General features: G+C 45.2%; 1 protein-coding gene across 2 annotated transcripts in view; it reads left to right on the top strand.

Moving 5' to 3' along the window:
• The window catches only part of pitpnm3 (PITPNM family member 3), a 58,716-nt gene that overhangs the window by 506 nt on the left and 45,296 nt on the right, over positions 1 to 12,914 (top strand). For both annotated transcript variants that reach the window (XM_029000578.1, XM_029000579.1), the window contains exon 2: positions 8,395 to 8,490. In XM_029000578.1, coding sequence (XP_028856411.1) covers positions 8,395 to 8,490 — 96 coding nt within the window. The remainder of the gene's footprint in view (positions 1 to 8,394; positions 8,491 to 12,914) is intronic.

Raw genomic sequence — 12,914 nt, 5'->3', positions numbered from 1 at the left:
ACCCAGCTTCTGTCCACCTTCTGGTGGCTCCACGAAACCCGATGAAATGATTGTCATCGTGAAACACAGCAGCACAGCACACGGTGACACGGTGAAACGTGTCCTCTGCTTTTAAGCCACCACCCTTGGTGAGCAGTGGGCAGCCAAGACAGGCGCCCGGGGAGCAGCGTGTGGGGACGGTGCTTTGCTCAGCTGCATCTCAGTGGCACTTTGGCGGGTCGGGATTCGAACCGGCAACCTTCCGATTACGGGGCGCGCTTCCTTAACCGCTAGGCCACCACCGCCCCGTCTCCATTCGAGATGCTTCTTGTACGGAGGCCATTCTTCACTGTTCCACTGTTCCAAGTCCGGCATTATCTCGTGGGATCTTTCCGTCGCCAAAGAACTGTGTAATCAGATTTCGTGTTTCTGTCCTAAAATGCCCCCGTGACCTGGCGTACAGACGAGCAGCGGCGTTAATTACCGCGGCGAGTGATTAATTCGGACCTGTTAATCCGTAATAGCTCGTTTGTGAGAGGGCGAGGGCGGCGGAGATAAAGATGAAGAGCGCACCGACCTGGTAGAAGATAGCCGGGCCGAGTTTGGGATTATATGGCCTAAAAACCACACTCGTTTATTGAACTGAACAATAACTATGGGGCAGTGACAAATTAAACCAAAATGTGACACTTTTCACTGTGGGAGTTGAAATAGAGATACAATATTTAAACTGACATTAGGAATGTTAAGTTCAAAGTGTTCTAATGTCTTAAAAAAGTATTATATTTACATTTAAATTTTCAGCGTTTAACAGACGCCCTTATCCAGAGTGACTTACAATCAGTAGTTGCAGGGACAGTCCCCCCCTGGAGCAACTTAGGGTTAAGTGTCTTGCTCAGGGACACTATGGTAGCAGGTGGGATATGTAAAGAACAATCCAGTGTAAAGAATTGTCATTCTGTGCTCCTGACAGCCGCCGGCTTCTCTCCTCTCATCTGCCCGGGTGTGAAGGCGAGACACCTCGCTGGGACACCTCCTTCGTCCCTCTCGTCTCTTCGCGCTCGCACGGTGGAAATGGTTGTGTAATTACTCGTCTCAGCGGGCGGAGACGAGTTTCCGTTCACCAGTTTCACCAGTAGTCGGTTCCCCGGTCACTGTGGATAACTATCAGATATGGAAACGAATGGACGGTGTGACCGCAGCTCTCAGTTGCAAGGAAACATAACATTTTACATTTACATTTACAGCATTTACCAGACGCCCTTATCCGGAGTGACTTACAGTCAGTAGTTACAGGGACAGTCCCCCCCTGGAGACACTCAGAGTTAAGTGTCTTGCTCAGGGACATGATGGTAGTAAGTGGGATTTGAACCTGGGTCTTCTGGTTCATTGACGAGTGTGTTACCCCACTAGTCTACTACCCTACTACATTACATGTCATTATCACGTATGTATCTTTAATTCTGGCTCATTTTTAACGCACACACGCCTCAGAAACGATACTTTGCTGGTTGATGGTCTGACTGCAAACGTCTGTCCTGCGTGCACGCACATGTCGGAGTTGAAGAGTGAAAGGTCGTGTGTTGACTTGCAAGGTGGCGGCTCACCCTGAACGAGGTTGCCAGGTTGGAGCAGATACGTGTGGCGGGCTGTTGCGTCGTAACCGTGTTCGCTGTCTGCGGGGGTTGGCCCCGAAGACGCTCGCGGTCCCGCGCCAAATGATTGTGCTCTCGTAATTTGCACAATGATTTGGAATTCGGCACGGTGCTAAAAATAGCCTTGAGTGAGAGGTAGCGACAGGCTCTCTCTCTCTCTCTCTCCTCCCTCTTTCCTGCAGTCTCATGGCCCCTCGCACTGTCTGTCCTCCCTCCTTCCCTCCCTTCTTGGGCAGCACATTTGTATCCTGTTCCTTTCACACCTCAAACACTTTACGAATATCCCAAAATTTCACTAAACGTGAGTAAAACCACCTTTTTACGCGTAACAGCAGCGAACTGCATGCTGATTGGTCCACACAGCGCTACAGTCTGCTGTAAAAATGACCAGACTGCCGGCTCAGAACTTGTCATGATGAAAGGGGCGAAGTGTCAGATACGATCCATAATCTAGACGTGTTGTGGATAAATAATCAATAGGGAGGAATTGGCCCTTCACACACACACACACACACACACACACACACGCTTCCCTCTCTTTTGATGCCTGCGAGTCGGAGGCGTTGAGGCTTATTACGCCTGCCAGCGACTTATTTATTCATTCATTTTCCTGCCCGCCGAGCCGTTCCAAAATGTGCCCCGAATTCGGCAGCGATGCAAATCCCGGCCTTTGCCCACCGGACTCGTTTTTTTTGTGTGAATTTTTAAGCAGCGGCTGACCTCTATGGAAGAAATCCTCAAGGCTGCGCTGAGCTCTTCATTTACCCACAATGCACTTTTAAAAGCTCTCGGTGCAGAGGGGTTTTCAGGACTTTTCGGAGTGTCTTACGTGCTTTGCTCAGGTAGGCGCTTTATAAAGAGTCGCGCTCGGCCTTTATTTGGTGCTGAAGCAGTGCAGTGCCGGCAACTCTTTTTCTGAGAATTCTTTATTTATTCCGACGCACCGACCCGGCGGGTCCTGGAGTGCAACCCCTAAAAAAGACCCAGTTGGCTCCACCTCCGTCCCAGCACACGGTTCTCAGCGTGACGATCAGCAGGAGGCCCGGCGGGAGCCGCACTGCTCGCCGCAGCCATCATCCGCTGGGGATAAAAGTCCGCCGCAGGAGTCCCGCCCGGGCCGTGACCGTCAGGATCGTGACTGAATCCGACATCGGATGTGTCCGTGTGACAGTTCTTCCAACGTTGCTGGGGGGTGGGGGTGGGGCCTTGACGCGCCAGGCTGATACTGCACATCCTGGGGAGCCACGTTCCACTGACTGCTGTGATATTTCTAGTGTTGTCCTCAAACATTCTTGGAATTCTGCTTCGCTGGAATGTGAAATCTGATTAAACCGATGTTTTTTTTGTCCGGCAGCTATAAAGCCTTGGATTGTGTCGGAAATATTGCAGCACATTTTACTATCAGTGTACTAGACATAATGCGTGGGACATGTTCAGAAATATCACGTCATTAGTATGACAGTAATAAACAGATAATAACAGTTATTTACCCACCCAGCCCTTTTTCTGTTGGCGTGGAATTATTTCTGACACCCAGAAGATTAACTTTAATCATGTTTTCAAAGTTTAAAAGGGGGAGGGGCCTGTAAGCATGACTGACAGCTCTCACGCTTCCTACTTCCTCATTCTGGATGATTTAAACCCCCTCCTGTCAAAACCCAACTTTAAGATGGTTAATGTGACATTAATGAACACGCCCGACCACTACTTATTTAGTGAGTTTACACACACACGTTGACACCACACTGCTATTCGGTGACACCATATGCTAATATCTAATCTGATTTTCCATACATGCAGTTTCATTTCTTATTAGACTCATTCCAATCAGTTGTGTTTGTAATTGAATTTAATGAAATCAGAGATTGTTTGTTCTAATTCACAGACCGACAGGTCTTCAGAATCAGAAGGAAATTGTTTGTGTGGTGACTGCAACATCACACAGACACAGAGAGACACAAGACAGCAGAATAATGTAAGAATATGGAGTAAGATCATTACAATAGTAAAACCTAACAAAATAAATGAAAATAAAATCTAATCAGTGTAAAGAAAAACAACCATAATATTAATAGGATAATGATATTGCACATGAGATTTTGCCCAGAGACAGAAGTACTGCACAGATTATTTTGTCGGTGAGTGTCTGAGGGAGGAGTTGTAGAGTTCAGAAGAATTTCAATGCAATTCGACTGAATTCATTCAATTCAAGATATGCTGAAGCTTCAATCTGAAATGAACAAAAATAAAAATCAACATCATTCTACTACGTACATAGAAAGGAACACAGAATGAAGTACTTTTACATAACAATTAAAATGTGGAGCTCAGACTATTGAAACCGGGACTTTTCTGGCTTTGTTGGTTTGTTGTTCCCTGCATCCACAGTATGTGACAGTATGTGACAGTGACAGTATGACCGAATAGTGGAATATTATGTATTTTGCAGGTGAGCTGCTGGCGGCAGTTTAACACAAAGATGAATTCTGCACGGTTGTGTGAAGGGGCATAAAGCAGCGTATTGGGCTGATGGATGGGCCGTGGAGTGTTTTCTTCTCATAAAGCGGCCGAGGGGAAGTTCAGGCCTCCGAGGCACGGCGCCGGAGCGCCGAGGTCTGTGGTTGCACAAAGTAGAGCAGGGCAGTGTGGGCTGAAAATGGCAACACGGCATTTCCAAAGATCGCCGCATATTTAAAAATGATGTTGTCCAGCGAAGTGAATGTTTCATACATATGCATAATTTAGTTATACTTCTACATTTGGCAAAATGTGTACAGCACAGCAAAAAACGAGAATGCGACGAATCTGAAAAAAGGAAAAATGAAACTGCACCAGTTATGTTTCCAAAAATAGTTTTTTGCTCACTGGGGCTTCTATTGAAAAAAAAAATGTTATCAATACTTTGCCCATCCTCAACATGATGAAGAAACCTTATAAACGAAAGTGGATTCCAATGATAATTATAAGGGCCGATTGATTTGTGTCTGAAATGAAAGTGTGTCTTCTGTGCCCTTTTCTCCCCCTTCTCGTATTTAACACACTCGCTTTGTGTCGCTGTGCCTCCATCCACCGCATTTGCTTCCCCAGGGTGTTGGTAAGAGGGGCTAATGGCATCGGGGGGGAGCTAAATGGCCGGCTGTGGGTGCGGTGAAGGGTCGGTGAGAGAGCGCTGGAGTGCTGTGAGATGGCCTGAGGAGAGCGCCTTCTGCCCCGAGGAGATTGTGGTTTTGATTAAGAGGGCGAAAAGTAAAAGCACACATTGCGTCGCTTCTTTTTTCTTCTCCAGAAGCTTGGTTATTACACTCTCAGTTAAATTCCGTGCTGCTAAGGTGAAGACCATCACCTGCCCGGTCCAGTGCATGCAGTCATCCGGCCATGTCAGGCTCAAGTGTAGCATACATGAGGGAACCCTGGTTTCTTTCAGCGATGTTCCTGCAATGTTCTGGGACGACTGTCTGGACACAGATGGGACGTTAAGCCCCTTTATTTTCAAAAAGACAGCTGCTGTAGTCCTGCACAATTGGTGTTGACAGTTACACACAACGGGGCTGCGAAGTGGCCCGAAGTGTGTTTTAAATATGTGTACATCTCAGAAACATACCAGTAACAGAATATAGAAATTTTCCATGGCAGCCCTAGTGAAATGGTACGGATGGTGGCAGCGGACTCTCTCGTGCCCCCAGGAATACTACGTATCCTACAGGAACATTCGCGTGGAAGGTTCTTATCAGCACACCGAGTATTCAGATGCATGCATTGTGTTCCAATTTGCATTCTGCAGATAGACACCGGAGAAATGCGTGGTTTTGTCTTGGTGCTGACAGTGTTGTGACAGGCTGCGCGGCTTCTTCTGGTAAAGACAGACAAATAATGAATGTGTTGTGATGTTCTAGGAGACCAGTTGGCTGAATTCAGTAATTGCCTTTTATCCCGAGCAAACCAGAAGATCTGAGGGAAGAGTTGGGTACTGAGAGAGAACAAAAATCACATGATCATCCTTCATCTATCATTTACAGCATTTACCAGACGCCCTTATCCAGAGCGACTTACAATCAGTAGTTACAGGGACAGTCCCCCACTGGAGACACTCAGGGTTAAGTGTCTTGCTCAGGGACACAATGGTAGAAAGTGGGATTTGAACCTGGGTCTTCTGGTTCATCATAGGCGAGTGTGTTACCCACTAGGCTACTACCACCACCCTCAATTACTACCATCTATCAATTGGCTTGGCAGGGGTATAATATGTTGGATATTTATTTTTGCTTTTCTTATAACTTTGCAATTTAGTACTTCTGATGTTTCTCAGATTCCCCCGTCCGTGTCCTAACATGTGGGAAGCTGTATCTTGAGCAACAACATTGGGAAATGCAAGCGGGTGAAGACATGATCTGTCGCCGTGTTTTCAACCCTGCATGTTCTGTGTCATAACAATGCTCAGTATCCACGGTAACCCCTGTCTGCATTTCCAGTGTGGAAATCTGCAGCTATGTCTACATCTGACCTCTGTCTTTCAACACGAAGATGCAACCACTGAATGCTGCCGTCATATTACATTTTCATTTATATTTGTGCCACTTGGCAGACGGCCTTATCCAGAGCGACTTACAGCATTGAATACAATACTTTCAATACAATTAAATTATTTGCTCGGTTGTAGTTTTCTAAAGTCAGACTATAAGAAAGTTACAAGTTTGTCGAAGTATTCTCTAAAGAGGAAACTCTTAAGCTGCCATTTGAAAATACTCAATTTGGCCTAGCGGATAAGGAAGTGTCCCCGTAATCAGAAGGTTGCCGGTTCGAATCCCACACACTGTCATGGCTGACCACTGCTCACTCAGGGTGTTGCGTTAAATGCAGAGGACAAATTTCACTGTGTGCACCGTGTGCTGTGCTGCTGTGTATCACACGTGACAATCACTTCACTTTATCACTTTACTCAGCGACTGTACCATTCCGACCTTCGAGGAGATGTTCATTCCAAGAGTCTAGATGAGATCTGCTAGAAGGACGTTCATTCAGATGTCCACTTTCCCACTTTCTACCATTGTAACCCAGGAAAACTGTCACTGTCATTAGTGAAATGAAAAGTGTGCGGATTCTCGTCCAGTTACTGTGCATTCACTAACACAATTCACGTTTTAGCTCTCATATTATCATCAAGAGATTACTGGGAACGGGAAGAAAAGCCTTTGTATAAGGTGGCAGTGCGTAATTTTCTATTTTGCAGGTAACGCATCCCTTTTACCATTGAATCGTGTCCCCTTGACTTTTTTCACAATCAGGGTATCCTCATTTTACCACAGTTTCTTTTCAAGTTGTTCTACAAGTACATTTGACTGGAGGAAAAGACAAAAGACCATTGAATTCAGTTATTTGCCACTCTGGTGCCCGTGTTCCATCCTGACAATGCAACGTTAAAGGAAATAAATTCAAGGTTTGCTTGAGGTAAAGTGTACAGGAACTGGTGCTGCTGTTGGTGAAGGTGAGGAAGGTGGAAGCGAGGCTGAGGGACTCCTCTGAGATCATAGGTAGTTCAGACATTTGACCTAATGGCGCGAAATAGTAAAAAAAGCGAAGTGCACAAGCGAAGGCGTCGCACACACTCCAGAGGCGGAGAGGAGACGATGCAACGCGAGGACCGGCAGCAGCAGAAGACGTGACCTCATCTTTACAGCCAGCATGATGCTGCACCCGGGACGATGAGAGTATAAAACACAGCGAGAGATGAGGTGGCTTAGGGCAGTGTGATGTGGTAAAGCTGTGGAGACACCAGCGAGTGACCAGCTCCACTCCTGCAGTAATCCCCGCCTTAATGGCTTCAATAGAAAAATCGAGTTTAGTTGAGTGCTGTTGGCCTGTGCTGTATGACGCAATTTTCATGATGGTTGAACGACAGTTTATAAATCTAAATCAATAGCGCTATGAATATTAATGACAAGTTCTTGAGTTAAGTTGACTAGTCATTGACAATTAAAATAATTAGTTGACAATTTGAACTGTCGATTTTTGTTGACAATGTCAACTAATCCATTGCACCCCTATTGGACACTGAAAAGATTTTATAGCTGGATTAATAGATAGATACCTACAGCTGGATTTATTCAAGTACATCATTATGTGGCAGTTGTTGATCTTGATATTGCTTAAGGAAGTCTGTTTTTTCCTGCCTTGGATTTCTGAGGTATAGATTTGCCATTCGCCTGCAACCTTTACCGCTTCCTCGCCCGCTAGGCCACCACTGCCTCAAAAATGTTGTGTTGACCGCAGATGGTGATAAAAATACTTTTAATCTCAGCCCTCAGTGCTCAGGTCCCACTGTCATTAAGAGAGAATTAATGGCTGGAGGACTCATACTAGATGGATGAAAAATATCTATAAATATGCATTTAAACTGAATTAATTAATTAAAATTATTTCAGATAAGTCTATACAAATACAGTAAAAGATATATAAAATGGCCCTTATGTGTTTGACAACACACACTGACACTCATTGGAGACCAGCAATAATAAGAGACCAGCCTTTATTACACATGCAGGATTGTTGGTCAAATCAATTATTTCTGTTCATTTCATTACGGTGAGCCACTGTAGTCATGGAAACAAGAGCAATGGTTTTACCTGGAGGGCAAGCTTTTTTTTTATCACGGCTTATAACATATTATAAGTATAGCACATAAGAAACCACATATGTGAATGTGAATGACTTGTCGAATGATTTGGTTGAGCTAAGCTTTGGATTTCTCTTCCTTTCTTCCAAGCTGCCCTGCGCAAACACAGCGCCTCCCACTGGCGGATGCAGAAGATCGCGCAGGAGTCGGTGGACAGTTCTGATGAAGAGTTTTTCGATGCCAGAGGTGGGTGTCTGCCCCCCCCTTTAAATCGTTCATTTGCCCCCTGCATCCTGTGATTGCTCGGGTACAAGCACGTCTCGAGTGTCTCCGTATGATTGGCTCGTGCCGGAGCCGGTGGATGGCCGGTTGGTTCAGCTCACTGCTGAACTCTAATACGGACGCCTGAAGGAGGAAGGTGGGGCTGGTTTCTCCGCTCGCCGAGTCACGTGCTGAAATAGTCCTTCCTGCCACTTTGAATCGTGGTCAGGGGTCTGTTTAGCAGGGTTGTGTGATTCTTGTTTTGATTGAGTCGAGAGGAATCTGCGCCCCGGGAGAGGAGGTAGAGGCTGATTGCTAAAGCTGCCTCCCTAATGGGAAGATCCCCTTCTAGCGGATGGTGAGAGAGCGCCATGCTGATCCATCTCCAATGGCCTTGTAGGAAACTTATTAAAAAATACTTGTGTGGGTGTGTGCTTCTCCTGTACAGAAGTAGATAGAGGACATGCATCGTTTTATCTTCTTCTGTCTTGTTATTTTCGAGATTATGATTATATCAGTGGTTTCGTAATAAAATCATGTTCGCTGTGATTTTTCCGTCTGTGGGCTGCACAGTTGCTATGTTCATTACAATGGTTACCCAATAAAAATCTATTTGTTGCTTGCAGGATGCTAACACCTTCCCCCATGCACAACATTAACACATTTTTTTCCTTTCTGCTAAATATAATTTCGTTATATAGAATTACTAAGATGTCCTGGCAGGAACTGTTCTGTTCCCCATTCCATATGTCTTGTATGTAGATTGTTGAATTAGCAGTAGTTATGGTGTAATTAACTTGCTGGTATAAAGTTTACATTTTTGTTGAATTTCAAACACCGATCATAATCCTATGGTGATGAAATATTTACTTTGCCGTGTAATTGCCCCGAAGTGTAATTGAACAGACCTCCATCAGAAGGGATAAATCATTTAGTGGCTCATTTGTAATTATAGTGTGCCAGAAATGAGTGTTTTTTTGTTGTTCTACATGCGCACGGTTGTAGCGGTGTTTCCGTATGCACCCTGTGCCTGCAGCACGCGGTAAATTGTGGTAAATTGTTCTGTATTGCTGGAGAAGTGTAATCAGTCACCAGCATGTTTCTACATTTATCTTTCATGAGACACATTTTCCATCCATTTTAAATGAGACTTCCTGGCCCTCCTCTCCACACCGGCACTTAAATTAAAATCCAGATGTTACGCGGCGTTGAAGGAAGGGGAACGTGCCGGGCGGGCATGCTTCCACGCCTGCATTCATTAGACTCGCTCCCATGCCTCTCGCCCTGATGTGGGCTGGCAGTGACAGGCCGCGTCGCTCCCATTCATCAGTGCTCTGGCGTGGGCTGAAGTTTGATTGATGGGTAATATCAGTAGCGCGTCTGCGCCGATGCCTTTAGGGCGACTGGAATTACCGCCCTGCGGACGTACACCGCCGCCCAACCATCATGTTTCAGTAGCATAACACACGCTGAGTTTCAATATGTGGTGAACGCGCGCAACCGAACACACAGTATAGAACTGTCAGTGACCTTGACCCTTGACCAACAAAGCCAAAGTCAGTTCGCTCTTGAGTTGCTGCCGGCCCATGTTGACCTTGACCTTTGACCAAACTTTAAATACACCTCTTGAGGTATAGCATAAAGTCAAAGTCACCCACGACCTTTGACCTCTATCCACACTGCATTCACTATTACAGGATGGACCTGACAAACGCAATAAAAAAAAATTTGCTTTAAAATCCACCCGTGTTTCGGTTTATGTATTTGTTTTTCTTTAAAAGCAAGAGAGCTGAGAAATGGCGAGCAATAAAGAGAGCCAGTGTTCAGTTTTTATTATTTCTCCCGGCCCTGGGAGCTTTATGTATTTGGCTGTGATTAATGTTACCTTGCGCGGCTTAATGCTGTCGGATGTGGTGTGAAAATGCTAAAGACACCGGCGGTGGATGGTGGGCGTGAATGCTTAGTGTGTTCTGACCTGCAGAATCTCAGAAACTCCTCCATTTGAACCCCATCAGAGTCCTGGACCGGACCTCAGTGGGATTGTGGGAGCTGCGTTCGGACTCATGGGAACTGTAACCCTGGCCTTTGTGCCATGGTAGTCGGATGGGCCGTTTTCCTACATGCGTGTGTGTGGTGTGGTTTTTGTGTCTTTTCTTTGCTTTCTGTGTATGTGTTTTGTGTGTATCAGTCTTCCTGTGTTTGCGTAGGTGCCCGTGCAAGGTTGTGTGAATGTGTTCGTGTGTGAGTCTGTCAGCATCAGTTGGGACTGTCACCTGAGTGCTGTCACCTAATCGCAGCCGCCCGTCACGGCGCTTTGAGACGGGAAGATAGCGGGAGGGAAGAAGGTGCTGAGCGGAACCCGCACCCCCATGACACTCAGGGCTGCAGCCTCCACCCGACACCCCCTCCCCCCTCCTGTGACTCCGGGCTGCAGCTGAGCGATAAGCTCTGGAGGCGAAGCCCTCACCTCACCTCACCTCACCTCAACCTCAACCTCACTGGAGCTGTCAAGTTCCAAGCAGCAATTGTTTTTGCCTCACCAAGTGCAGAAATATGTTTGGAATCAACTAGTCAGTAGGATTAATACAATACAATAAAACACAATATAATGCTATACATCTAGAATGAAGAGCATCAGTGGTTCTGGGGCTTTTTCACGGCAACAGTCTGTGCATGAAACATATCAAATATAAAGGTATTCCAATAAATTCCAATATACTACCGGCGTACATTTCTGATAGTTATATTTATATATTCTGAGTATATGTTGATTATATGTATTTGTTTGTGTGTGTATTGTAAAAAAGACCATGAATGTAGACCATGTGGTGTTGGAGAAGAGAATAGAGTGTGTAGAAAAAACTCTTTCTCCCTCCACACAAAGAACTGTATTCAACCACTCCAATTTGATGTTACCTGGCAGAAAGAGGCATGGCACAACAGAGGTTAAAAATGAACAGTTTCTAATTTATTAACACCGGTAAATAATTATTGTAGTTACATGTGAATATTGAATGTAAAAAGGTACCAAGGTTACAGAGAAAGTAAACATGAGAAGAAAGAGTAAAGAGGGAGAAGAGAAAGAGAAGGGAAAGAGAGGGAAACCCCCCTGAGCAAGATAGCTCAGAGGTCCCTTTTCCACATGTGTGCAGACATTTATACCCCTGGCCTACAGGAAGTTGTCACTGGTCTACAGGAAGTTGTCACTGGCCTACAGGAAGTTGTCACTGGCCTACAGGAAGTTGTCACTGACCAATCAGAACCTGTTGTTTCTGATGTCACGCCCCCAGTGCCTCCCATTTGGTGAAGACAAAGAGGGTGGGCGGTCCTGACGGCTGATACTTCGCACGTTGACGTCGGACAAAAGACATGTAAAAACCGGGGTGTCGAATCTTCACCCACAACCGTCGACACAGGAATGTTACACTTCCCCCTGCAGACATCTGTTATGCAAGACAAAGCAGGCTCCTGCGATGTCCATTCTTACAGACGGCCGGTTGATCCCCTGGGGCACTCGAGTATTCAGGGTCCATGGGGATCACAATTGGGTCATGATTGTGTATCTGCTTGCTTCCTGGTCAGTCGGGAATTCAAATGTAGCCGATAGTTGTGGTTCTGTGTCCTTTGTGATCCTCAGGCGTCTGAGGTCACCCTTGTAGGGAAACCTGTCTTCTTGGCATAGATCAAACACAGCAGCATACATAGAATATTCAACTGGATCCAGGGCTTTTCACACTTGGTTGGGTTCTTTGTCTGGAGTGTGATGAGGTTTGCATACAGATTGTGCATGTAGAAAAACAGTGTTCATCGTACATTAAAACCAAACCATAAAAACAAATGACAACAATGATCAGATACTGTAATGCAAAAAACATGTAAATATAGTGGGAGGCTTAAAATGATATCAGGGAATTCATAACTCCGCAGATTTGCACTGGCTTATCAAGTCTAATCAACAACAGTGGCCGGAAAAATAAATACAAATAAATAAATAAAAAAGTCCCGCTTGTTGCCATGTGATTGGAGAATTACACCTTTATTAGGGAATTCATAACTCTGCGGATTTGCACCGGCTAACGAAGTTCAATCAACAACAGTGGCCGGAAAAATAAACACAAATAAATAAATAAAAAAGTCCCGCTTGTTGCCATGTGATTGGAGAATTACACCTTTATTAGGGAATTCATAACTCTGCGAATTTGCATCGGCTTAACGAAGTTCAATCAACAACAGTGGCTGGAAAAATAAACACAAATAAAATCCCGCTTGTTGCCATGTGATTAGAGAATTACACCTTTATCACTAAAAGCTATTATTTGAGATTATGGCATTGTTGAGGTGTTCAGAGAGAGAAACAGTTTCACATAAATTTAAATTCTGATCCTAAACATGTTGATCATACTGAACAT

Source organism: Denticeps clupeoides, chromosome 13 (assembly GCF_900700375.1).
Source record: "Denticeps clupeoides chromosome 13, fDenClu1.1, whole genome shotgun sequence".
Taxonomy (NCBI): domain Eukaryota; kingdom Metazoa; phylum Chordata; class Actinopteri; order Clupeiformes; family Denticipitidae; genus Denticeps; species Denticeps clupeoides.
The sequence above is the reverse complement of the archived record's forward strand: the minus strand, read 5'-3'. Positions and strand labels throughout refer to the sequence as shown.